This window comes from Trachemys scripta, chromosome 1 (assembly GCF_013100865.1).
Source record: "Trachemys scripta elegans isolate TJP31775 chromosome 1, CAS_Tse_1.0, whole genome shotgun sequence".
NCBI lineage: Eukaryota > Metazoa > Chordata > Testudines > Emydidae > Trachemys > Trachemys scripta.
The window spans coordinates 64,195,162-64,219,978 of NC_048298.1; the positions used below are offsets into that span (position 1 = coordinate 64,195,162).

General features: G+C 42.3%; 1 protein-coding gene across 3 annotated transcripts in view; it reads left to right on the forward strand.

The window, feature by feature from the left end:
- The window catches only part of CNOT2 (CCR4-NOT transcription complex subunit 2), a 129,348-nt gene that overhangs the window by 71,169 nt on the left and 33,362 nt on the right, over positions 1-24,817 (forward strand). For 2 of the 3 annotated variants that reach the window (XM_034771379.1, XM_034771369.1), the window contains 3 exons: positions 1,083-1,205; positions 11,332-11,388; positions 21,822-21,888. In XM_034771379.1, coding sequence (XP_034627270.1) covers positions 1,095-1,205; positions 11,332-11,388; positions 21,822-21,888 — 235 coding nt within the window. In that variant the 5' untranslated portion in view covers positions 1,083-1,094. The remainder of the gene's footprint in view (positions 1-1,082; positions 1,206-11,331; positions 11,389-21,821; positions 21,889-24,817) is intronic. The other variant, XM_034771389.1, reaches the window with a different exon arrangement.

Sequence of the window (24,817 nt, forward strand, 5' to 3'; positions counted from 1 at the left end):
CTCCTGTGCACTTGGGGTGGTGGGAGGGATTGGCATGGGAAGCCAACCCCAGCTCTCAAAATCAACTCTACCCCGCCCCTTGCCACACTGACTCTAGCAGCTCCCAGGTACTACCAGCAAAGTGTGGTGATGGTGCTGCTGTTCTGGCAGTTTGCTTGAGCTGGACTTCTTAGAACGTTCAGTGGTTTTGAGAGGCTACCAGAATTTCCCAGGGGTTGAAGGAAAGCAAGGGAGAGGAAATAGCAACTACATTTTTTTTTGACAATTTTGCTAAATCTGAATGGAATTTTATGGGACAAAGAAAAAAGGCATTTCTACAACCTGAGAGGTTTCCCTCAAGTGAATATCGAAGACTGATTGCAAGCATGTATGTGTTAATGCTTCTCAAAGAAAAGGGTGCAAAAATCCTTTAGAATGGAAAGTGTTAAACAACCTGAATATAAGGGTTCCTACCAGCTCCCCCAATAAGTGTGGCTTTGTAATCTTTTATTTTTTCATAACTATTTTGGAGTTCCTTGAACCAGAAATCAAAATGACTGCTACAGAATATCAGAAATATCTGAGAATGAGGCACTGAAGTTCATATTTCTAACCAGGCGTTTTTCTTTTCATTCTATAGAAATTTCCACATTAGCAGGTATAATTTTTTATCATTGCACTGAAATGCTTAACTGGTATTCTGAAACGTTGCCGAAAGCAAACAAAAACTTTATATGCAGAAGTACACTGATCTAAAAGAAGTCTCCTCGTGTTCCACAACATAATGTATGCTTTTGCGCCTTTGATCTGGAGCTCTGTTAATATAAAGTTAATGTAATGCTTTTCCTTTCGGGTTTTAAGGGACCTTGAAATATCATAGTAATCCAGTAAGAAGGATGACAGTATTTCCTTATTTATTTAGCTGTTTATCAAAACTTATTTTTTAGTTATAGAATATGCCCATGATATGTTTATGCCATTCTGTAGTATAGAAGTATTTCCCTAGCATAAAAAGTGACCATTAATATACAAATTACCTTATCCATTTTGCTTCTTTAGAAAGCTACTGTGTATAGAGTGTAATCATGTTTCTTATCATTTAGGTGACAAACAGCATGTTTGGTGCTTCAAGAAAGAAGTTTGTAGAGGGGGTCGACAGTGACTACCACGATGAAAACATGTACTACAGCCAGTCTTCAATGTTCCCACATCGGTCGGAAAAAGATGTAAGCTGAGCAAACATAATATTTTGCCCTTTAATAATGGAGTAATCTCATAACAAGGTGTATGAAATTGAAATAAGGACAGAATGTCCTCTACTCCAGGATATTTCTTTAAGCTGTAGCCTATGTAAGTTAGTTGGTGTGTGGACCTCGCAGGTAGTTCAAATGAACTGCTTCAGTGCCCTACTCATAGTTTCTCAGCTAGAGATAAAGGTAGTTTAGTTCCCAGAGAAGTCCTAGATAGATGGCCTGGATCTACTTTTCAAATTCAGCTATTTGAGAAAGATTAGGAGCATGTCCAACCCTGTCCGTTGCACAAGAACATTCCTTTCTTTTTTTGTCCCCGAGGTGGTTTCTCTGGCCCATTGTTGAAGCATTGCATATTCTCTAAATAAAAGCTACTCCTTCCTTCACAGGGAGTGCTACCATACACCTGACTCCTTCATGGCCAAATATGCACAGGACTTTATAGCTTCTGGGACCCATAGGATTGAGAATTAAATTGAGGATTATGATTCAAAAAACAATCCTCAAATCTACTGGAAAAAAATAAACTATATTATTCCTCCTCCCCCCCACCCCAAGGGGGATTCTTATAGTTCAGAAGCATGTAGAAGGACAAAGTTCTTCTAGAAAACTCAAAATTGAGGACTTAGCTTCCCCACCCCCAGTGTAGACCAGGCCCAAGTCAGTCTAAGTTATAAAACATCAGCTACGAAAATTCTGTAGCTGAAGTCAACTTACTTAGAGCTACTTACCATGGTGTCTTCACTGCGGTAGGTCGACTGCTGATGCTCCCCCATCAACTCCGCTTATGCATATCGCTCCGGTGGAGTACCGGAGTCGATGGGAGAGCGCTCGGTCGTTGATTTATTACGTCTTCACTAGATGCGATCAATCAACCCCTGCTGGATCGATCACTCCGGAGGTAAGTTTAGACATGACTTTAGTATGATTATGCAAAGCATAACGGTCTATAGTAGTTTGTTAGAACACCTTTCCCATGATTGCCTCCTGTTCCAGCAAGGCATATCCTTTTGAGAGGGTAACATTACGAGATGGAGTACTCTAGCCCTTTACTCCTTTAAGGAATTGTTTGACTTGACACTTGCAGCACTATCACTATATATTTCCTTTCAACAGCCAGGCCCTTCAGAATTTTTTTTTCAAGTGGCAAACCGAGAGCTTTTTCCTCATTACATTTTAGTAAAGGAAGGGTTCTAAAACCTCTTTAAAATGCATACTCTAGATGTAAAACTATATTTTCTGCCTCTAGCTAACTGTTTATATAGTAACTGTCACTATAGTTTTCTTCTGGCTTGCCATTTAAGATAGCTTCAACACTAAGACTTTACCAAGGTGAAAGCAGCAAAACTAAGGGGAAGGCACCTGAAGTCTTGTCTTATAATTGGATGACTTAATGCAAGTGGCTGGGCAACAAACAGCACCACAAGTAGTTCAAGAGATTGTAAGAGTATTTGAGAGCCTTGGTTCAGGCCTTGTCTACACTGCAGAGTTTTGTTGACACAAGTTATGCCAACGATCAAAAACTGGTATAATTGTTGCTTGTGGAAGTTCACACAACGCTCCTTCTGTTGGCAGAGAGCATCCACAATTGGTGCTCTAGCATTGATAGTGAGAGCAGTGCACTATGGTTAGCTATCCCACTGTGCTACTCGCCACCTTCTGCTGCTAGGACTTGTGGGAAGGTGGAGTGGATCGCAGTGCATCATGGGTGTTGGCTCATCATCGAATTATGCATGTTTTTTCCATCCCATCATTCCATGAGCTTCTGACTGCGTTTCGCGGCATTTTTCAATGGCCCATGTTTACTGTGTGCCCTCCATCTCCGTCTGAAAGGATGGATCTTGTACTGCTCTCTACTGTTGTAGTCACTGATAGGAACAGATCACGGCTGGTCATGCAGTATATCATGGGCATCTAATCTGAACAGGAATCAGAGGTGCCTGACCTGTTGCATACCGTGGAAAGAAGCAACACCAGATTACTTTTGGCATTCACAGAGCAGCTGCATGTGGTGCACAATTGCTTTTAGGCTTAGGAAATAAGCACTGAGTGGTGGGATTGCATCGTTATGCAAGTCTGGGATGACCAGCAGTGGCTGCAGAACTTTCAGATGTGGAAAGCCACCTTCCTGGAACTGTGTGCAGAGTTTGCCCTCTCAGTGGAGAAGCGTGTGGTGATTGCTGTGTGGAAGCTGTCAACTTCAGACTGCTGCCAGTCAGTCGCGAATCAGTTTGGAGTCGGGAAGTCCACCATTGGGACTGCATTAACAAAAAGTGTGCTGGGCCATTAATCGCATCCTGCTATGAAAGGTCTATGACTCTTGACAATGTGTGTGAAATAGTGGATGGCTTTGTGGTAATGGGATTCCATAACTGCGGAGGGGCAATAAATGGCAGGCATATCCCAATTTTGGCCCCGGACCATCTTGCGACGGAGGATATTAATAGAAAGGGGTACTTATCTATGGTATTGCGGGTGTTTGTGGATTACCGTGGGTGTTTCACTGACATCAAGATGGGGTGGTCCATGAAGGTGCTTGACGCATGCATCTTCAGGAACACTGGAGTGTACAGAAAACTGCAAGCAGGCACTTTCTTTTCAGACCAGAAGATACCAACGGGGGATGTTGAAATGCCCATAGGGATCCTGAGAGACCCAGTGTACCCCTTGCTCCCATGGCTCATGAAGCGTTGCATGGGATAGCTGGACAGCAGCAAGGAACGCTTCAACAATAAGCTGAGCAGGTGCAGAATGACAGTAGAACATGCCTTTGGCAGATTAAAAAACATGTTGGCCCTGCCTTTATGGCAGATTAGATTTAAATGAGGAAAATATTCCCATGTCCATAGCAACCTACTATGTGCTCCATAATATTTGTGAGGCTAAGGGTGAAAAGTTTCCTCTGGAGTGGAGTGTGGAGGTTGATCGCCTGGCAGCTGATTTTGAGCAGCTAGATACCAGGAATAGTAGAGGGATACAAGGGGGCGCTATTCGAATCATGGAGGCTTTTAGGCACTATTTTGACAATGAGCAACAGTAATGTGTCTTTCTATACAGCACTCTGCCATGCTTTGGTAACTTGCCACCTTGTATGAAAATGTTGATGATTCCTGACCTGATGATTCCTGTAGTCAGGAAATGATCAAATTGCCATTGTATTAATTTCAGCAGCAACCACCATGTGTAGGAGACATATAAAGATTTGTTATCTTTCAAAGAGTATGTTTTTATTAAATACCAATTAACAACACATACAAAAGGCTTGGTGGGAAGGGCAATAACAGTGAAAGGCAATGTAGGCTCTTATAGCTGTGTGTAAGTCCAGCTATCATTTTGGAAGCTGTCTGAAGGGGTGGCATGAACAGGGTACCGAGACATTCTAGGAAGTTGCAAGGAATGTGTGGGAGGAGTGTGGGGAGGGCTTGAAAAGCAGTTCTGTATTGGCTTGGGGTGGGTGGGGGGAGCATGCATGTGTTCTGCCTGCAACGTGATTAGGGACTTCAACATCTCTGTTTGCTCCTCCATCACTTTTATCATCTGCTTTTTGCCCCATTAAAATTCACTCCTGGCTCTCCTTCCTGTCTGTTTTATCATTTTCTTTTAAAGTATCTCTCCTCACCCTGTGTTCTTGTTTTTTGGCCTCTGAGGGTTGGATCACCTCTTGAAACATGTCCTTCTTGTCCTTCCTTGGTCACTTCCTTATTTGCCGGTGTGTAGGGGGGTTCCCCTGAAGGCCACATTTGCAGATGCACAAGAAACAATAAACAGAAGCATGATTGTTAGTGCACGCCCAGCATCGAATCATTGTAGTAAAATGCACATCTTTTTAAATGTTTAAATGAATCAGTTTCTCATTGTCCCTTAGCAAGCACACAGCTCGGTGAATGCCCTAAACATGGTGAGTTCAGCCTGGAGGGAGGAAAAAGGGTGCTCAAGATGGGGCAAAGGGTCTAGGTGGTTTTTTAAGGGGATCACTGCAGGCAATTAGGAACAATATTGTAAATTCTGCCACCATTTTCCACAGGCGGGGGCCATTGAAGCTGATATTTCACTCCTGATGGTAAGCAAGGATGCAAGAGTGCATCTCCTCCATGCGTGCAGCCTCAGACCACGTCCCTAAGCTGCTTGCCTGTGTGCTGCTTTGGTCCCTGCACAAGTGATTGCCGATTGGCACGGGAAAGTTTCCTACAACAGGGGAAGGAACAAAGCACTTCTGCCAAGGAACTTTCGGCAGAGGATTGGCGAGTACCTGCAGAAAAGTTTTTCCTAGAGATCTTTGCAGGAATCCTGTGACATCTCGGTAGGCATTAACACATTGTTCCGCCACACTGCTTAGCTGCACAAGAGAGAATGTGAAGCACACGCAAACACAGCTAGTCATGCACATTTCTGTCCCTTCACTCACTCCAGAATATGCAAAGCAAAGGACCTCATATAACTTAGCAGCATCAACTCAACTTATCAGAGCTCTCCTCTCCTGCATCATGTGTGCCAGAGACGGACTGCTGGGACTGGCGAGATCCCTCTGGAGTGAAAAAGAGATCCTGACTTGCCGTGCCAGTGGATGATCCTGCCATGTGCTCCACATTGTCCTCCAACTCAACCTCCTTGTCCATGACTTACTTCATCCTTGGGGTTGAGTCTGCTGACTCCAGCCCTGCTGAAGTATCCACAGGGCTCTTGGCGGTAGCAGTGAGGTGTCCACCGAGGATGGCATCCAACTCTTTATAGAAGTGGCAGGTCTTTGGTGTAGCCTCAGGTCGACAGTTTGACTCCCTTGCTTTCTGGTACACCTGCCTCAGCTATTTTATCTGTGCACGGAACTGCTGCATGTCCCGTTCGTAGCCTTTATCCAACATGCCACAAGAAATCTGACCATAGGTATCGAAGTTCCTATGGCTGGAGCGGAGCTGGAACTACACAGCCTCTTCTCCCCACAGTGTCAGCAGATCCAACAACTCACGTGTGCTCCAAGCGGGAGAGCGTTTGCTGTGTGGAGCCGCCCTGGTCAGCTGGGAAGATGTGATGTGAGCTGTCCACTCTGAGCAAACAGGAAGTGGAATTTCAAAAATTCCCAGGCCATTAAAGGGGGGGGAAGGGTGGATGTTTGTGTACCTTGGTTTGTGTACCAGTGTTCGAACTGCTGACCAGAGCAATCAGGCATTGTGGGACATCTCCTGGAGCCATTTATTGGAACATAACCAAGCGCGCTGTCTACACTCACACTTTGTCGATATAACTTTGCTGCAAAAAGCTCTATGCCTTTTGTCAAGATGGTTTTATTTTGTCGGCAAAGCAGGAAAGTTTGTTGGTGGAAGGAGTATTGCAGCGTGTACACCTCCTTTTGTTGACAAAACTCTGTAGTGTAGACAAGGCCTTAGTTGAAGAAAAAGGATATATCATTGTCTACCTAGATTCTCACCAGGAAGTTCAGTTCTAGATAACCAGAGTTGAAATCTTCTGTTGTGGAAGAATTCCATATGTAGTTCAGTGACTCACGTGCCCAGCCAGAACCTGGACAGTCTTAATTCACTGGGTCTGCTGATTTCATGTATAATGCAGTGGTTTCTTAGATCCGACTCCACTCCAGTCATCTAATCCTTCTCTTCTTCGATATTGGGTGCTCATTGCTTGGAGTGAGTAGATCTTTACTCATTTCACCTGTCACGAGCTATGGGTAGAACACCCATAAATGCTATTGCTATGGATTGCACTGGACAACGTGTGACTCAAGGTAGAAGGTTGTCTTTGGCAAAGGAATTGAATATGCATTTTATAGAGCTTCAAGCATCTTGATCTTCTTTTGACAACTCAGAATTCCGCTTGAAACAAAAGTGATTGAATTGACAATGTGACTACTGCATCCAAACGGGTGATAATTCTGAATCAATTATTGTGTGAGCTTTGGTCAGGAAAGTATCTTATTCTTCTGAGTCCTATTCTCTTCTAAGGAGAAAAAATACACTGGCTGATGTTCTAATTACATGTTGGCTCACAGAAGAGAGTGGATCAAGTTGTCACCTCTAACCCTCAATGCTTTGCTACTGTAGCTCTCTGCCTGCGACACCCACAAAATCAAGGCATTGTGATGCACTTGGGGTTACAGGGTAAACAGTGACACAACTTTTCACCGATCTGGGTTGCATCCCATAACATAACCATTCAACCGCAAATAATTTCACTTCTCACAGACAAATCTATTTCTGTCAGTTTGCATCTGTAATGACAAAAGAAAGACCTTCATGTTTTGTGAAATAGTTTTTGCAGTAAATGCTTTCTCCATGATTTGGTGTTCATTTTCTCTCCCAGTCCTTTGACTGACAAAAAAGGCTACAGAACAAAGAAAATCAGTGACATCAGCATAATCTTTGGATTAGTTGACTAGTTTTGTCTTGCCTGGAAAATCTGAATTCTTCTATAGCAGGGGTCGGCAACCTTTCAGAAGTGGTGTGCCGAGTCTTCATTTATTCACTCTAATTTATGGTTTCGTGTGCCAGTAATACATTTTAACCTTTTTAGAAGGTCTCTTTCTATAAGTTTATAATATATAATTAAACTGTTGTTGTATGTAAAGTAAATAAGGTTTCAAAATGTTTAAGAAGCTTCATTTAAAATTAAATTAAAATGCAGAGACTCCCAGACTGTTGGCCAGGACCTGCGCAGTGTGAGTGCCACTGAAAATCAGCTTGTGTGCCGCCTTTGGCACGCGTGCCATAGGCTGCCTACCCCTGTTCTGTAGTTTCCAGGCTTCATCTTCTCAAGGCTTGATGTTTTGTTCTGACCATCAAATTAATTTTTTCAAAAGGTGACTCATGAGAGAGTGACTCTTATTTTAACAGAAGCTTTTCTTGCATGGGGATAGGAGCTGCATTGCAGAAGTGGGGGAGGCACATCTGGCATACAACATCTGATAAGGAAAAATTTCTTGCTGATGTGATCGTATGAGTCTCAAAGCTTTAAAAGTGTTCCCTACCACACACTTTTAAGTTGTTGCAAGCTGGCTTAAAAAGATTTTGAACTGTAAATACCTTTGATTGGAAGCTTTTGCTTGTAATATCTTGAGAGGCCAAATGGGGTTTGAGGTTGTCATCACACCACCTGATCAAGTAGAGTTGCTGTCATTTAAAGATATGAGTTCAACCCATCCATTTTGGATTGCTATATTTTGGATGTTGAAAGAAGTATGCAACAGAAGTCTGCTTTATCTTTTTTTACTGAGTTTTAAAACCCTTCATATGCTTTTGCTTTTATTTTTGTGTTTTGCTATTCTGCTTTGAGATTAAAAGACAGTATTTGGTTGGGAACAGGATGGTTTGGGGGTTGCTTTTTTTTTTTTTTTTTTTTTAGTATTTGTTGTTATGGCAGGGGCACTTACAGAACCCATTCAGGTTTGGGGCTCAATATATGTAATAATGACTCACTTATAGATGTTTGTTTTCAAATCTCGATGATAAATATTTATTAACTTAGTAATTTTTAGTTCCTTATCTTCCATTTGTTAATGTTTTTATTTTGTGGCTATGTGCAGTACTCTAACACAAGTTATTTTGATATTTTAGAGTTTTATCCATTACAAATATTAAGTCTCGGTTGGAGATTAAAAAGCCTGTAGGACTTTCTTAGTACATTTTCAGGAGACAGGTTTTCTTCAGGCTGCTGTATATAGTGTCTAGCCTTAGAGTTTGACATCTCTGTCTTCTGCTGCTACTGCCAGTTGCTGGGATAATGAATAAAACGACAGTATTTCGTTTTCCTGAGAAAATTTTGCTTAAATACCTTTTAGTTACTATTTGAGAGGCTTTTAGCTAAAAATTTGACAGATTCACGATTTAACTTCAGATGTTACATTTAGGGTTGTGTGTCAAAAGCATGCCTATGGAATCCTCTGACATTACAAGGAACTAGGTACAGTGAAGTTAGGACTGGGTAATTTAGTAGCATTAATTTAGATGATAAAATAATTATTTCGTAATGGATGACTAGCTTTGATCCATTTGAATAAAGTGGAAAGTTCATCTCTGGCAAAAATCAGGTTAGTATGATAGATTTAATGTTAATAGGAGATATGTATTTTCATAAAACTTACAATTATATTTTCAAATATATTTGTATCAAACCCATTTCCCCTGCTTACCTTACGAAACTCAGAGCTTAAGTGCCATTTCTCTGCAATAGCTGATGATATTGCTAACACAGAAAGCAGTGGGGACGGGAGCCTGCTGTCCTGTCTGAGAGATCAGAGAGACTCTCTTCATTCATCTCATTATAGGTGAAAAAGCTTTTATTGACATTTTAAGAGATGAATAAAAGGTGCATGCTATCATTTGACAACAGTCTGAGGAAATTTCTTGCTGGGCATAAGAACAGCCATGCTCGGTCAGACCAGTAGTACACCTAGCCCAGAGGTTCTCAAACTGGGGGTCGTGACCCCTCAGGGAGTTGCGAGGTTATTACGTGGGAGGTCATGAGGTGTCCGCCTCCATCCCAAACCCCACTTGGCCTCCAGCGTTTATAATGGTGTTAAATATATTAAGTGTTTGTTTTTCATTTATTGTGGGGGGGAGGTGTCACCTTCAGAGGTTCGCTGTGTGAAAGGGACAAGTACAAAAGTTCGAGAACCACTGACCTAGCCCAATATTCTGTCTTCCGACAGTTGCCAATGCCAGATGCTTTCGAGGGAATGAATAGAACAGGCAATCAAGCGATCTATCCCCTGTCGTGCATTCCCAGCGTCTGGCAAACAGAGGCTAGGGATGCTCAGGCCATGGCTACACTCAAAACTTCGAAGCGCTGCTGCGGGAGCGCTCCCGCGGCAGCGTTTTGAAGTGCGAGTGTGGTCACGCACCAGCGCTGGGAGAGAGCTTACAGCACTGGGAGCACATCTCACACTGGTGCTTTACAGCGTTGTAACTTGCTGCGTTCAGGATGGTGTTTTTTTTACACCCCTGAGCAAGAAAGTTGCAGCACTGTAAAGCGCCAGTGTAGCCGTGGCCTCAGAGCATGGTATTGCATCTCTGTCCATCCTGACTAATAGCCATTGATGGACCTATCTGTCAGGAACTTACCTGGTTCTTTTTTAAATCCTGTTCTGGTTTTGGCCTTCACAGCATCCCCTGGCAAGGAGTTCCACAGGTTGACTGTGTGTTGTGTGAAGAAGTACTTCCTTTTGTTTGTTTTTAAATTTGCTGCCTGTTAAATTTCATTGGGCAGCCCCTAGTTTCTTGTGTTATGTGAAGAAGTAAATAACATTTCCTTATTCACTTTCTCTATACCAGTCAAGATTTTATAGACCTCTATCAGACCCCATGCCCCCCTTAATCATCTCTGAAAAGTCCCAATCTTTTAAATCTCTCCTTATATGGAAGCTGTTCTATACCCATAATCATTTTTGTTGTCGTCTCTGTACCTTTTCCAATCCCAATATATATTTTTTGAGATTGGACGACCAGATCTGCATGCAGTATTGAAGATACGGGCATACCGTGGGTTTATATAGAGGCATTATGATATTTTCTGTCATCTTATCTATCCCTTTCCTCATGGTTCCTAACATTGTTACCTTTTTTGACTACCGCTGAACATTGAGTGGATGTTATCAGAGAACTATCCACAATGACTCCAAGATCTCTTTCACTGGTAACAGCTAGTTTAGACCCCATCATTTTGTATGTATAGTTGGGATTATGTTTTCCAATGTGCATTACTTTGCATTTATCAACATTGAATTTCATCTGCTGTATTGTTGCCCAGTCACCCAGTTTTGTGAGATCCTTTCGTAATTCTCCGCAGTCTGCTTTGGACTTAACTATCTTGACCAAATATAAGCATACATTGTATAATGTTAAACATGTGGCAACATTGTAACAATTATAGTATGTTTATCGAACAGTTGCTACAACTTAAAAATTTGTTTTCATAATAAATTTACACTGCATGATGGGAGAGCCAAGTGTTTGGAATTTATACGGTTTTACCTATATTTATAACCTATAAGGTATCTGCTTTTGACTTTTATCTAATTTGGGCATGTAAACATAAACCAGTGTTACTTGGCTAGAGAGGAAAACAGATATTCATGTTTGTACTTTATATTGTCCTTCAGTTTGCAGAGAGGGAGGAAGTAAAATGCATCTCTGAATCACATTTTAAGAAATTACAGGTAATTTTTTTTTTTTTTTAAACAAACTGGAATGTATGTAGTAAAGGAAATAGAGAGCTATTTCTACCACAAGAAACTGATTTTTCTATCTGATTAAGAATTTTTGTTAACATAGGCTATAAGTAGGCTTGGAAGGATTAGATTTTTATCAGTAAAGGTCTTGCACTGTAAACACATAAATCAATGAAAAAATCTTTCCATCCGTTATAATAGAAACATACAGATAGGCAAATTAAGAAAAATGCTGCTTGAGAACTTCAGAGTTTGATTTAAGGATATTTACTTTGTATATTTTGACGTGATGTTGACAATTTGTGTTTCAATGGTTTTAAAACTTTAACTTTTTGAATTTCAAATGTCTGCTGTCATTAAATAATTATTGTCTAACTCCCCCCGCCCCAATAATTTCCCACAATTGTGAAACTTTAAATGGATAAAAATAGAAGAAAAAAGCTTAACCCATAGTTCAGCACATGTGTGAACATCTACTCGATAAAAATCTAAAAAAGGTTAATAGAAACTTCAGTATATCTGTTGAAATCATAAAGATAAAAATTGAATTCTGCCAAGCCTAGTTACAAGAGAGTTAAGTCATTATGCAAGTCTTTCAGTATACCACAAAATTGTTTCTATTGTTTACTACATAGCTATGTCTAGTACACCTATTTTTAAACCAACAGTATAAGATAATTGGTGAATGCAAATGAGTCTTAAAATTTCAAGTGGTTCTTTGGACCAAACTCCATTGCATGCATGCAATCATGCTCCTCTTCCATGCTCCTGTATTATAAATTGGCTCATTGAGTGTATAGTGAATGTATTACATTGTGTTAGAAATGTATTTATTTGTTAGTGTTCATTCTTTCACCTACAGTATTCATCTATTAATGAAGTGCAGCCAGTCTCTTAATCTGATTAAAATGTCTGTTTTATCAGCTTAGTCTTAATCACTCATGGCATCTTCCATAATACCAAATTACAACTTTCCCAGTAATCTCTTGTCTGATTAATAACTCGTATTGTATACCTTAGTATTGTATATGAGTTTTAAAGAGATGTTAAACTTTTTTAAAAAAATAACACTTGTTAATGATATCATTTACACTTTAAAACTGAAAGAATTATAAAAATCAGTTTGTTTTTCACTATTTAGGCAGTTTATTTCTTACATTTCCTCAAGTTAAACAATGAAGTGGATAGTTATTTTCACTTCAAAATCTCAATACTTATAAATATTTTGAATATTGCAAATACTTTACTGTAAATGTTTATTTTAAACTCATCATTGGAATTTTAATAATTTAGAGAAATGCTTTTATTGGTCTTACATTTTGTAAATGCTTGTTAGAAAACCTAATTTTGGGGAAAATTTTGCAGTGGTCTATTTTAAATTACATTTAAGACAAAAGGAGAATTATTAAGAAAATGAAAGATTAAACCAGAAGAATATGATAGATCTAGTTTTTGTGTTAATTTATTTGCTTAACTTCTAATTTTATTAAATGGTTAACATAGTGCTGTCTCCCTTTAAAACTGTGATTCATCTACTCATGTCATTCTAATAGTACCTGTTGTGCTGTATAAGATCTGGTCTACACTATGAATTTAGTTCGAATTTAGCAGTGTTAAATTGAATTAACCCTGCACCCGTCCACACAACGAAGCCATTTACTTCGACATAAAGGGCTCTTAAAATCGATTTCTGTACTCCTCCCCGACGAGGGGAGTAGCGCCAAAATCGACATTGCCATTTCAAATTAGGGTTAGTGTGGCCGCAATTGCCGTAGTGTAGACATACCCATAGTAACAGAAACAAAGTAACACATGATTGTCCTCTGTTGGTGACTAAGAAGATAATTATCAACCTTTCTCATATGTTTAGATATCTACTGGTCTGGATGATATTTGTGGATTTAAATTTGCTCGTTCTACCAGATTTGAGGCAGTTTAGGCTCTTTTTTTTCCTACTTCTTCCTTTGAGTTTAGGTTCACTGTACTGGACTGATGCAGCACTTCATTGATCATAGTTTACACTGGGCAAGTCTACATTACAATGCTACATCTGGTGAAGATGTGCATAATTATTCCACCTGGGGGAGAAGCTAAGCTATGTGGCTGGGAGAGCGTCTCCTGCCAACATAGTGCCGGTGTGGACCACACACAACTTTTGTCGCTCAGGGGTGTGAAACTCACCCCCCCCAGCAATGCAAGTTAGATCAACTTAACTGATAATGTAGACCTGCCCATTCCTTCCATCTCGGAAAACAGCTTCAGCTTTGCTCAGGGAGCTATAGAGCATGATTATTTCACAAACTTCTGAGGAACTTCAAATGAATGTGCATGCAACTTTTTCAGGGCTGATGTTATTAAGCCTAGATAAATTACATTGCAATAAACCAATCTGGAGGTAATGAAGGCATATATAATAGAAACCAGTTCAGTCACCTAGTCAGTTGTTTCTTGTTAGAATTTGTTCATTGCAGTTCCTTCTTATATCTAAGTCTAGAATCAGTGAGGAGTGTGGTTGGACCTCACAACTGTTTTTTAGGGTGATAAGAGTTCTGTGTGATAAGACTTGCATTGTGGCCACTTAAGATTTCCAATTCTTTACCCAAGTAATACAAGATTGACTTTCTCACCTCAGTTGTTGCAGTCTTTGGTCCTGTTGCCTTTTATTTTAAATTTTGCAAACGAGAATTAAAGTATGCAAATTAGGTCAACTGTCTCTATTTTTGTCAATTGCTGTAGGAAAAAAGTTACCTTGTATTTGATATTTTTCCTAGGAATTGGCTCTTCCATTAGTTCAGTCACCCACTTTTCCAGTCACCCACAGTATGCAGACCAGTGAACGCCTATGTATATGAGAGAGAATTAGGTTTATTTGTAATCTTTTATTTTCTCTGAATTATTCCAAGGCATTCTACAAAGCAGTCCATGACCATAATCAGGTTGGCTGTACTGTTGCCTATTCTTCGCTGCTTTTTTTTTTTTTTTTTTTTTTTATTATTATTATTGTTAAACGTAGCGCCTGGAACAATAGCTTCCTGATTGGGGTCTCAAGCTGTTACTATAATATGGATGATAATCTTTCAGCCTAAAGTTAAATATTGCTGTAAAATGCAAATGAGTTTAACAACAAAATCAAATACATTAGATAGCCAATGCACCCTTCATGATAAAATAATAAATGACATCATGTGCCTTTCCAGCTTACCTGAAATGTAGGTAAATTACAGAGTATTAAGCCTCTTGTATTTCTTAATAGTACATACTTAGGATGCCATATTAACCAATCTTTAATTGAATCCTACTGTTTTTTTATAAATTGCTATAATCTCCTGACCATCATATATAGTGGCTGTCATTAAATTTTAACATTTGCAAGTGGTTACCACCCAGTTTTCCTTATACTTAAACCACACATTGCCATTAAAAGCCAACATCTAAAAACAGTGCCCACACAACAAGAAAAGAAGAAAATGGTAATTAATGTAGGTACATAAACAGTTCAAAATTAAATCACTGTAGACAAGTAAAGGATTGTATTCGCTAGGACTGAGACTTGACGTCTACATTAGAAATACAGTGCTTGATTTTTTTATTGTGCTATGGCATTATTATGCCTGTTCAGTAGTGCAAAGGGGCTTTAAATTAATTGGCTCTGATCACAGTATGTTTCTCCAGTACTGTATATAAATACCTGAGTGGTGTAGAGATCTACGCCACTCATTACCACATCCTCTAGCATAAGAAGTAGGGATGATGGAAAGGTGGTGTGGTGTAATCTGACCATCTCTGTGCTCCAGCTGTTCTTAGCTACTGAAACCAGTCCTTCATGGCCACAAGTAGTTAGGACTGCTTTAACTTATGTATGGGGCCTAGGCAAGGCCCTGGCTGACCCAAGAATAAAGGAGTCACAAACATGACTTAATACCATCTTCACGGCCACACTCTTTGTCCCATTTCTACTTCATGCATAGTTTGGTCAAAAATGCCACACTATCGAAGTTCTCTCTACCATGCAGGTGTACCAAGATCCTATCTGTTTCTCATACTATCAAAAGCCATCACTTCAGAATTTCTAATAAAATTTATTGTTTACATCCTTCTCAGCGGGTCAGTAATAGACAGATGAAAGAAACTTGTCCAACATAACAGTATTTGCGCAGACAAAACTCTTTCTCTTTTAAAGCATCACTGGTACATAATCTAGGAAAATTTTCTCCTTGGGTATCCAGGATACCAGAAGTCCTTCCAGTCTCTTTGTTTTAGGAGGCCAGAGTTTCAATTCTAGTAGGATCATTTGAGTTAATCCAGTGCTACTTGCAATGAGCGTAAGTAATACTGTAGTCACTAGAGCCCTGTTGCTCCAGCAAAACATCTGATATCTTTTTGAGATTCTCTCCATATATGAGGGGTAGCCGTGTTAGTCTGTATCCACAAAAACAATGAGGAGTCCGGTGGCACCTTAAAGACTAACAGATTTATTTGGGCATAAGCTTTCATGGGTAAAAAACCCACTTCTTCAGATGCATGGTGTGAAAATTACAGATACAGGCATAAATATATACTGGCACATGAAGAGAAGGGGGTTACCTTACAAGTGGAGAACCAGTGGTGACAAGGCCAATTCAGTCAGGGTGGATGTGGTCCACTCCCAATAATTGATGAGGAGGTGTCAATACCAAGAGAGGGAAAATTGCTTTTGTAGTAAGCCACCTACTTCCAGGCCCTATTCAAGCCCAAATTAATGGTGTTAAGTTTGTAAATGAATTGTTGCTCTGCGGCTTCTCTTTGAAATCTGTTTTTGAAGGTTTTTTTGTTGAAGGATGGCTACTTTTAAATCTGTTACTGAATGTCCAGGGAGATTGAAGTGTTCTCCTGCAGGTTTTTGTATGTTACCAATCCTGATGTCTGATTCGTGTCCATTTATTCTTTTATGTAGAGACTGTCTGGTTTGGCCAACGTACATGGCAGAGGGGCATTGCTGGCACATGATGGCATATATCACATTAGTAGATGTGCAGGTGAATGAGCCCCTGATGGTGTGGCTAATGTGGCTGGGTCCTCTGATGGTGTCGCTAGAGTAGATATGGGGACAGAGTAGGCAATGGGGTTTGTTACAGGGATTGGTTCCTGGGTTAGTATTTCTGTGGTGTGGTTTGTAGTTGCTGGTGAGTATTTGCTTCAGGTTGCGGGGCTGTATGTAAGCAAGGACTGGCCTGCCTCCCAAGGTCTTTGAGAGTGAGGGATCGTTTTCCAGGATAGGCTGGGGATCGTTGATGATGTGCTGGAGAGGTTTTAGCTGGGGGCTGTACATGATGGCCAGTGGCGTTCTGTTATTTTCAGGCCTGTCCTGAAATAGGTGACTTCTGCGTACCCATCTCACTCTGTCAGTCTGTTTCCTCACTTCCCCAGGTGGGTATAGCAATTTTAAGAATGCTTGATAAAGATCTTGTAGGTGTTTGTCTCTGTCTGAGGGACTAGAGCAAATGGCTTGGCTGTAAACAATGGATCATGTGATGTGTCCTGGATGGAAGCTGGAGGGATGTAGGTAAATAAGCTGTCAATAGGTTTCCAGTATAGGTGTTTGTGACCATCACTTATTTGCACTGTAGTGTCCAGGAAGTGGATCTCTTGTGTGGACTGATCCAGGCTGAGGTTGATGGTGGGGTGGAAATTGTTGAAATCCAGGTGGAGTTCTTCAAGAGCCTCCTTCCCATGGGTCCATATGATGAAGATGTCATCAATGTAGCACAAGTTAGAGGAGGGGCACTAGGGTTTTTTTTTTTACCCACAAAAGCTTATGCCCAAATAAATCTGTTAGTCTTCAAGGTGCCACCGGACTCCTCCTCATTTTTCTTCATATATACCCTTTCAAAACCACAAAGAGTATGTGAATTGTTTGTATGCTATGTTGGACTTTAAACATTGTTGAAATCACAGTAATAGTAGATTGAGACACTTTTTTTTTTTCTGTATTATCAACTCTGAATTGTTGTTTCCAAGGCATCCTTATTACCAGAAAATTCTCCTACTTGTTTTCTCTCAGTGAATTATGAATGATTTAAGTAATAAATGATTTGCCCTCCATATTGAATCCAGATCAAATAGTCCCTGACTCCGAGGTCAGCTAGAAGCAGATGAGTTCTCAGTTACCACAAGGAAAACACAAAGAGAAGGAAATAATAAAAGCTAGGGTAGTGTATACTCTCTATCCAGTTTACTAACTTTCCAAAGAAGAAAATGCATATGACAAAAACCAGCTAATTTATCTTGGATGGGGTCATTGAGGCTTGTTTGTTGCATGTACCTTTACAGGGATGAGTAGTTTACAACAAAGTATTTAGTAGTAATAATCTTATATTCCATTGTTTGGGGTAATGAAGGCTTGGGGCTAAGCAATCCTTCATGTTAAAGAACTTAAACTACTTCTTCAAGTGATTGCTCATGTGCAATCCAATAGGCGTGAGTGTGCCGCATGCACGATTGTCGGAAGGATTTTCTCCTAGCGGTACCCGTCAGGTCGGCTGTGGAGACCTCTGGAGTGGCGCCTTCATGGCAGTGTATATAGGTCCCTGCCGACGCGCCGCTTGCTCAGTTCCTTGTTACCACCAGTGACGGTCATTGGAGCAGCTCAGTCTCTTGCATTCGCAAGTGCCTACTTAGTGGTTCCCTTTTCTTAGTTGTAAATAGTTATTAGTTTAAATAGTAGTTTGTAGTTAGTTGGGCTTACTTTGGGGGGGCTTTCCCCCTGCCCTAGTTTCCCCATGCGGTGGGGCATGCCTCAGTTGCAGGGGTTTAAGGCATGTGAGAGGTGTGCGAAACCTATGCCACAGGTGATCCGCACACTGCTTGTCTCAAGTGCCTAGGAGAGGCCATCAGACAGAGTGCCCAAATTCACAGGAGCTTTAGACCCAGGACTGAGAGAGAGCGGGACTATCATTTTGAAGCTCCTCCTAATGGACTCGGCTCTCCGCCCCCAGGCGGCACCGGAAATGGATGCGGGATGTCCTGGCACCAAAAAAGGACTCCTCCAAGGAGCATAGGCGCTGTTACCCTTCGGTGCCGCATAAGAAAAAGAAGGCGGATGGGGTCGTTGCCCTGACAAGAAGCCGTGAGGGGATTCCAGCAGGATGCATCCTCCGGCAGGACACCCACAGTCTGGACCTCAAGACCTGGCACCATTGACTCTGGCCCCAACAGGAGGCCCGTCGAGTCCAGTGCTGATGGGCTACCTGACTCGGGAGGATCTGGAGGAAGAGCTTGACTTCCCCTCCATGCTGGATACCCATGAGGCAGCGTGGGACCTCATTGCCATGATGGCGCAGTCCCTGGCCCCACAGGTGCAAGCTCCGGCACCGCTAGCCCAGGCACTGTCAGCGGCACCGGCTGCAGCATCTATCCTGGCACTGCATATGGCGACGGCACCCTTTGTGGCACTGATGGCGTCATCGCCCCTGGTTCATCATCACGGCAAGCCCACGATGTTACGGCGCCACTCACCATCACCTTGGTACCGCTCCCCGGCACTGTCGGGCTCTGCCCCCTGTGATCAGGCGCAGACTACTCATCCAAGTCAGGTGCTGAGTCTTCTGTCTCTCGACGCAGCCAGTACCGCTCCCAGCACCGCAGACCAGTGGACTCTTTGGCACCGGCGGTTGCTTGGCTACCCGAGTGGCATGGCCTTTACAACAGCCCTTCTGTACTCCTTGGGCCTACCATCAGGATCAGGGCTCCAGGCCGGCATCGGTGGCATCCGCGCTCTTGTCTTCCCCCGCCCCCCTGCACCACCACCACCTCCCCCATCGTCGCTGGCTCGACACACCCCCAGGGCTCCTGAGGACCCTACACGAGATAGGGACTCTGGGCTGTCACGCTCGGGCACAGCACCTGAACCAGCGCCATCAGTGACACTGGAGCCGCCTCCAGTCACGGGAGGCTGTGAGGTACCTGACACAGCCTCCAGAGAGCCAGAAGGGCAGGAAGACCCTGTCCCACAGGTCGTCTCCTCCTCCTCACCAGATGAGGTGGTGGCGGGCACTGCCACCACCCTTCCAGCGATGGACACCAGGACCTTCTTAGCAGGTGGCCCAAATTACGTCAGATTGCTGGGTCCTGAACACAGTAGGGGTGGAATATTCTATCCAATTTTGTTCCCTTCCCCGTCCCTTTTCAGGGACCCTTCTCACGAACAGCTCCTTTTGCAGGAGGTGCAATTGCTCCTCGCTCTAGGGGTAATAGAAGAGGTTCCTCAGTAGTTGAGGGGGAAAGGGGTTCTACTCTGGCTATTTCCTCATCCCCAAGGCCAAAGGTCTGGCTCCGACTTATCCTGGATCTCAGAGACCTCAACACATTCATAAGGAAAGTGAAGTTTTGCATGATCTCTCTGGCTGCCATCATTCCTTCCCTAGATCTGAGGGACTCTTACGCTGCCCTCGACTTGAAAGATGTATCCATTATCCCAGCCCAAAGACATTTCCTTCGCTTCGTGGTCAGTGGCCAGTACTATCAGTTCAGGGTGCTCCCATACGGGCTCTCGACGGCCCCCTGGGTATTCACCAAGTGTATGGTGGTCGTGACAGCCTTCCTCTGCAAACGTCAGGTGCAAGTGTTCCCGTACCTGGACGACTGGCTCATCGAGTATGAGTCACAAGCACAGGCTGCAGAGCATGTGTCTTTGGCCCAGGCCACATTCTACAGGCCAGGCCTCATAATGAATGTGCCCAAATCCACACTAGCCCTGACGCAGAGAATAGAATTAATAGGGGCTCTCTTGGACTCCAGGCAGGCCGGGACATTCCTGCCTGAGCTGTGCTTCCAAGCACTCATGGACATTATCGAAAACCTTAGCCGATTCCCCATAACCACGGCCGGAAATTGCATGAAACTGTTGGGGGATATGGCGGCCTGCACAGACGTGGTCCGGCACGCCAGGTTATGCCTTCGGCTCCTCCAGGCGTGGTTAGCGCGGGTGCACAGGCTGGGCAGGGACCCACTGGACATGATAGTTACCCTTACCCCTCGCATTCTTGAGTCTCTCCACTGGTGGCTGCAGCCACAAGTGGTCTGTGTGGGAGTACCCTTTGCCAAACCCCAGCCTACGCTATCACTAGTCACGGATGCCTCAGCGCTCGGTTGGGGAGCGCACCTGGGCAATATCAGAACCCAAAGCCTATGGTCCCACACAACTATTGCTGCATATCAACGTAAGGGAGCTGAGGGCGGTTCGTCTGGTATGCCAAACATTCCAGGCTCGCCTTCAGGGCGCATGTGTGTTGGTGCTGACGGACAACACTGCAGCGATGTTCTATATAAACAAACAGGGTGGTGCTCACTCCTCTCCCCTGTGCCGGAAGCCCGTTAGCTGTGGGACTTTTGCATCGCCCACTCAATACACCTAGAGGCGTCACACCTTCTGGGAGCGCAAAATGAGCTAGCCAATTGCCTCAGCCGTTCACTTCAGTCACAAAAGGTCCCTCAGGCCGGACATCGCACACTCGATTTTCCAGAGGTGGGGCTTTCCCCACATAGACCCGTTTGTGATGCGGAACAAGAGGAAGTGCCAGCGGTTCTGCTCTTTCCTGAACCCACAGCCCAGACTCCATCGCGGACCTCTTTCACCTCTCATGGATGAGTCACCTGCTGTACGCGTTCTCGCCCTTCCCTCTCATACACAAAGTCCTCCTCAAGACTCGTCGGGATGTGGCTTCCTTGAACCTCATAGCACCAGCATGGCCCCGCCAGCACTGGTTCACCATGTTGTTGAACCTCTCAGTGGACAGATCAGTATAGCCCTTCCTGTGTGCCCGACACTCATCACACCCTACACGGTCTTTTATAAAGATAAAGTGCAGCAACGCCCTCACCCTGTGTTTCTGCCAAAGGTAGTCTCCTAGTTTCATGTGAACCAAGACACATTTTTACCTATGTTCTTCTCTAAGCCTCGTGCCAGTAACAGAGAGCACATGTTCCATTTCCTGAACATAAGGCATGCCCTAGCATTCTGCATTGAGCGTACAAAGCCATTTTTTAAGTCACCACAGCTCTTTATTGCAATCGCAGAAAGGATGAAGGGGCTCCCAATCTCATCCCAGTGCATTTCATCATGGATCATGTCCTGTATCAGAACATGCTACAACCTGGCTAAAATTCCAGCCCCTCCGCTTATAGCGCACTCCACGAGAGCGCAAGTGTTGTCTGCAGCATTCCTGGCGCAGGTCCCTATTTATTGTTCCATAAGTAACTGAGTGGGATGTTTGAGACCATTGAAAGTAAAGTTTGATATTAACATCAGTATGTGATACACCTCTACCCTGATATAACACTGTCCTCAGGAGCCAAAAAATCTTACTGCGTTATAGGTGAAACTGTGTTATATCGAACTTGCTTTGATCTGGTAACAACTCTTTTGTTTGGTTGTTTTAATATAGATGCTGGCATCACCATCAACATCAGGTCAGCTGTCTCAATTTGGGGCAAGTTTATACGGGCAACAAAGTAAGTACTCTGTTTATTACTGATATGCTTCTTTTATGATGTATGCATGTTCATTTTTACATCTTGAGGGAGAATATGCATATCGTTTTTTCTGTTAATTACATAGGAGAGGTTGCATGTCTTTTTATGTGTGTGACCTGTGCAAGATGCATTTTAGATCTGGGTTAGTAGGTTTTTGTGCATTTGCCATGATTTGATGCTCTACAGTTGCTAAATAAATATCACCTAAAATATTCTATAGTTAAACACAGTATAAAGAATATCTGTGGCTTAGCCATGACTTTTAAAAAGAAAACTAAAACAACGGGCCAAAATAAACCTAGTTTTCTGAAGAATAGGTACAGAATCAAGTGAACAGCTTGATCTGTAATGTGGTATTGTATACCCACAAAAGGCAAATTGATTCACTTCTAAAAGTTGGTCATTCTTAATTCGGTCTGTAATATGTGAGGTAGTAAAGCTGGGGAAAATATTCGCGGTTAATAGTTATTTTCCCACCCTCCATTTCTTCCTTTTTATCCTGCAGCTGTTAAAAGTTTAAATTAGCAGGTGCAGAAAGACTAGTTGTGTGCTTTACAGAAGGATTTTAAGTATTTTACCACCTCCTGATTAGACTTGATTGGAATTTTCTAGCAGGTTACCGTTGTCGGCAGACACTGTATGTAAAGTATCTTCTAGGGTATTTTAGTAAGTGACTTTTTTAGCTGGACAGAGCAAGAGTATTGTCTCTTAGAAGATGCAGTCTTTCTGATACAGTATTTAATTTTCCTTTGAATAACATTCAGGCTCTTAATAGTGAGAGTGGTTGTCCCTTAGACTGTTGACGAGTAACAGTGTTAGACCTACTGGTACATTCATTCCAATGATGAATTTTCTTTAAATCCATTTCTAGGAAATCTGAGAGGGAAGCTTTATGCTCATTTTTGGGGCCTTAATCTGGCATTGTTGAGCCTCTTTTACCCTCCACTATCTTTATAGCTTGGGACTGTAGCTATTTTTGTACCTTTTTATCCATTGCAATTGTATTCCTTAGGCCCATTGAGGGCTGGTCCACACTAACCCCCCACTTCGAACTAAGATACGCAACTTCAGCTATGTGAATAACGTAGCTGAAGTCGAAGTATCTTAGTTCGAACTTACCACGGGTCCACACGCGGCAGGCAGGCTCCCCTGTCGACTCTGCGTACTCCTCTCGCGGAGCAGGAGTACCAGGGTCGACAGCAAGCACTTCCGGGATCGATTTATCACGTCTAGACAAGACGCGATAAATCGATCCCAGAAGATCGATTGCTTAGCACCAGACCCGGAGGTAAGTATAGACGTACCCTAAGTCACCCAGATGATCTAATACATTTTTCTTAACAACCTAATATTTTGATCAGTTCTGGCTGTGATGCCTAAAGTGCAATCTAGCTTAAGTGAAATCATGCTTAAAGTAGAAACTAGAAGGTCATATTAGAACAGTCTTCTGTTTCTTCCCGAAGTCTGGAATGCCATGCTTGGGACTAGATGATGTTTAACCATTAAAATGTTGTTTGGAAGAATCAAAATTGATAATGCCAACATACCTAGAATTGGAGTAGTGGCATCTGTTTCATTATCCATCTATGTATGTGTCTCATTCTGGAAAGGGGTGACCAGATCCAGATTATTGTAAATCTGAGTTAAAGAAACCCAATTTCCAGGCACAAAATTAGCTTTTTACTTTCTTCTCCAATGGTCAACCGAAGTCATTGCCTATTAGAAGTAATAACAAGGGAAAGTGAAAGAGAGAGAAAAATAGATTTCAGCGGTCCGTCCACAAATTTACAATGAGACTTGAAGGATCAAACTCCATCTGTTTACATATATTCAGATATAAAAAATATTCTATAGTTGGCAACTGCGGAGAGTTCGAATATTCACTGTGCAGGCCAGCTGAAATCTATTTTTTTCTCTCTCTCTCTCACTTTCCCCAGAGAATGCTTCCTATGTTTTGCACTGTGAGGTCAATTTCTAAATCAGTTCCTTAGAAATCTACTTTACCACCCTGCTGCCAAACCAATGGACCAGTTATAAGGAATATTTTTTTTAGCTGCACTGTTATGTATGCTAGTTTTGTTTCCTGATATATATTACATGAAATTTCCTTTTTATTGTATCTGGACATAATCCTGAATTTTTTTTCAAATTTAAATAGAAAAATTGATTTGTGAATCAGAAGAAAGACATACACAACATTTTGAAAATGTCCTCCGAAAACAAAAGCATTTCTTCAGAGTATTTTTTTGTCATAATTGTTTTAAATAATGTGAATTTCCATTTTTTTGTCTTTCATGCTGAAATGCTTTCTTTATTTGCTGTATACACCCACACACTTATGGTGAATCATTTGTGTTGAACACAATAATATTGAACACGTAGTATGGCATTCACAATGATTTTTATTATATTAGTGGACAGTTAAAATCTCACTTTTCTCTTATTTCAGAACATTAGACTTAAGTTAATTACAGATACTGAATTTCTATGGTCAAGAAGAAGCACTTTATACTTGACAGAGAACAATTCTAAAAAGCATACTATTGAAAACTAAATTATTAATATTTGTATTAAAGAAGTTTGTATTGTTTTGCATGAGCTGAAATAGTGTTTTCAACACAGGCCAAGTGTGTATCCGCTTATACTTTCTGAAAATGTATCTTCTAATTGAAATTTTACTAGGGTTACCATACGTCTGGATTTTCCCGGACATGTCCGGCTTTTTGGGCTCCAAATCCCCGTCCGGGGGGAAATCCCAAAAAGCCGGACATGTCCGGGAAAATCGGACATGCGGTCGGCGGCTCGGGTGCCGGGCCGGGGGCTCGGGGGCTCCGCCGGCGGTGCCGGGCCGGGGGCTCGGCCGGCGGTGCTCGGGGGGGCCCGGGGGGCTCGGCCGGCGGTGCTCGGG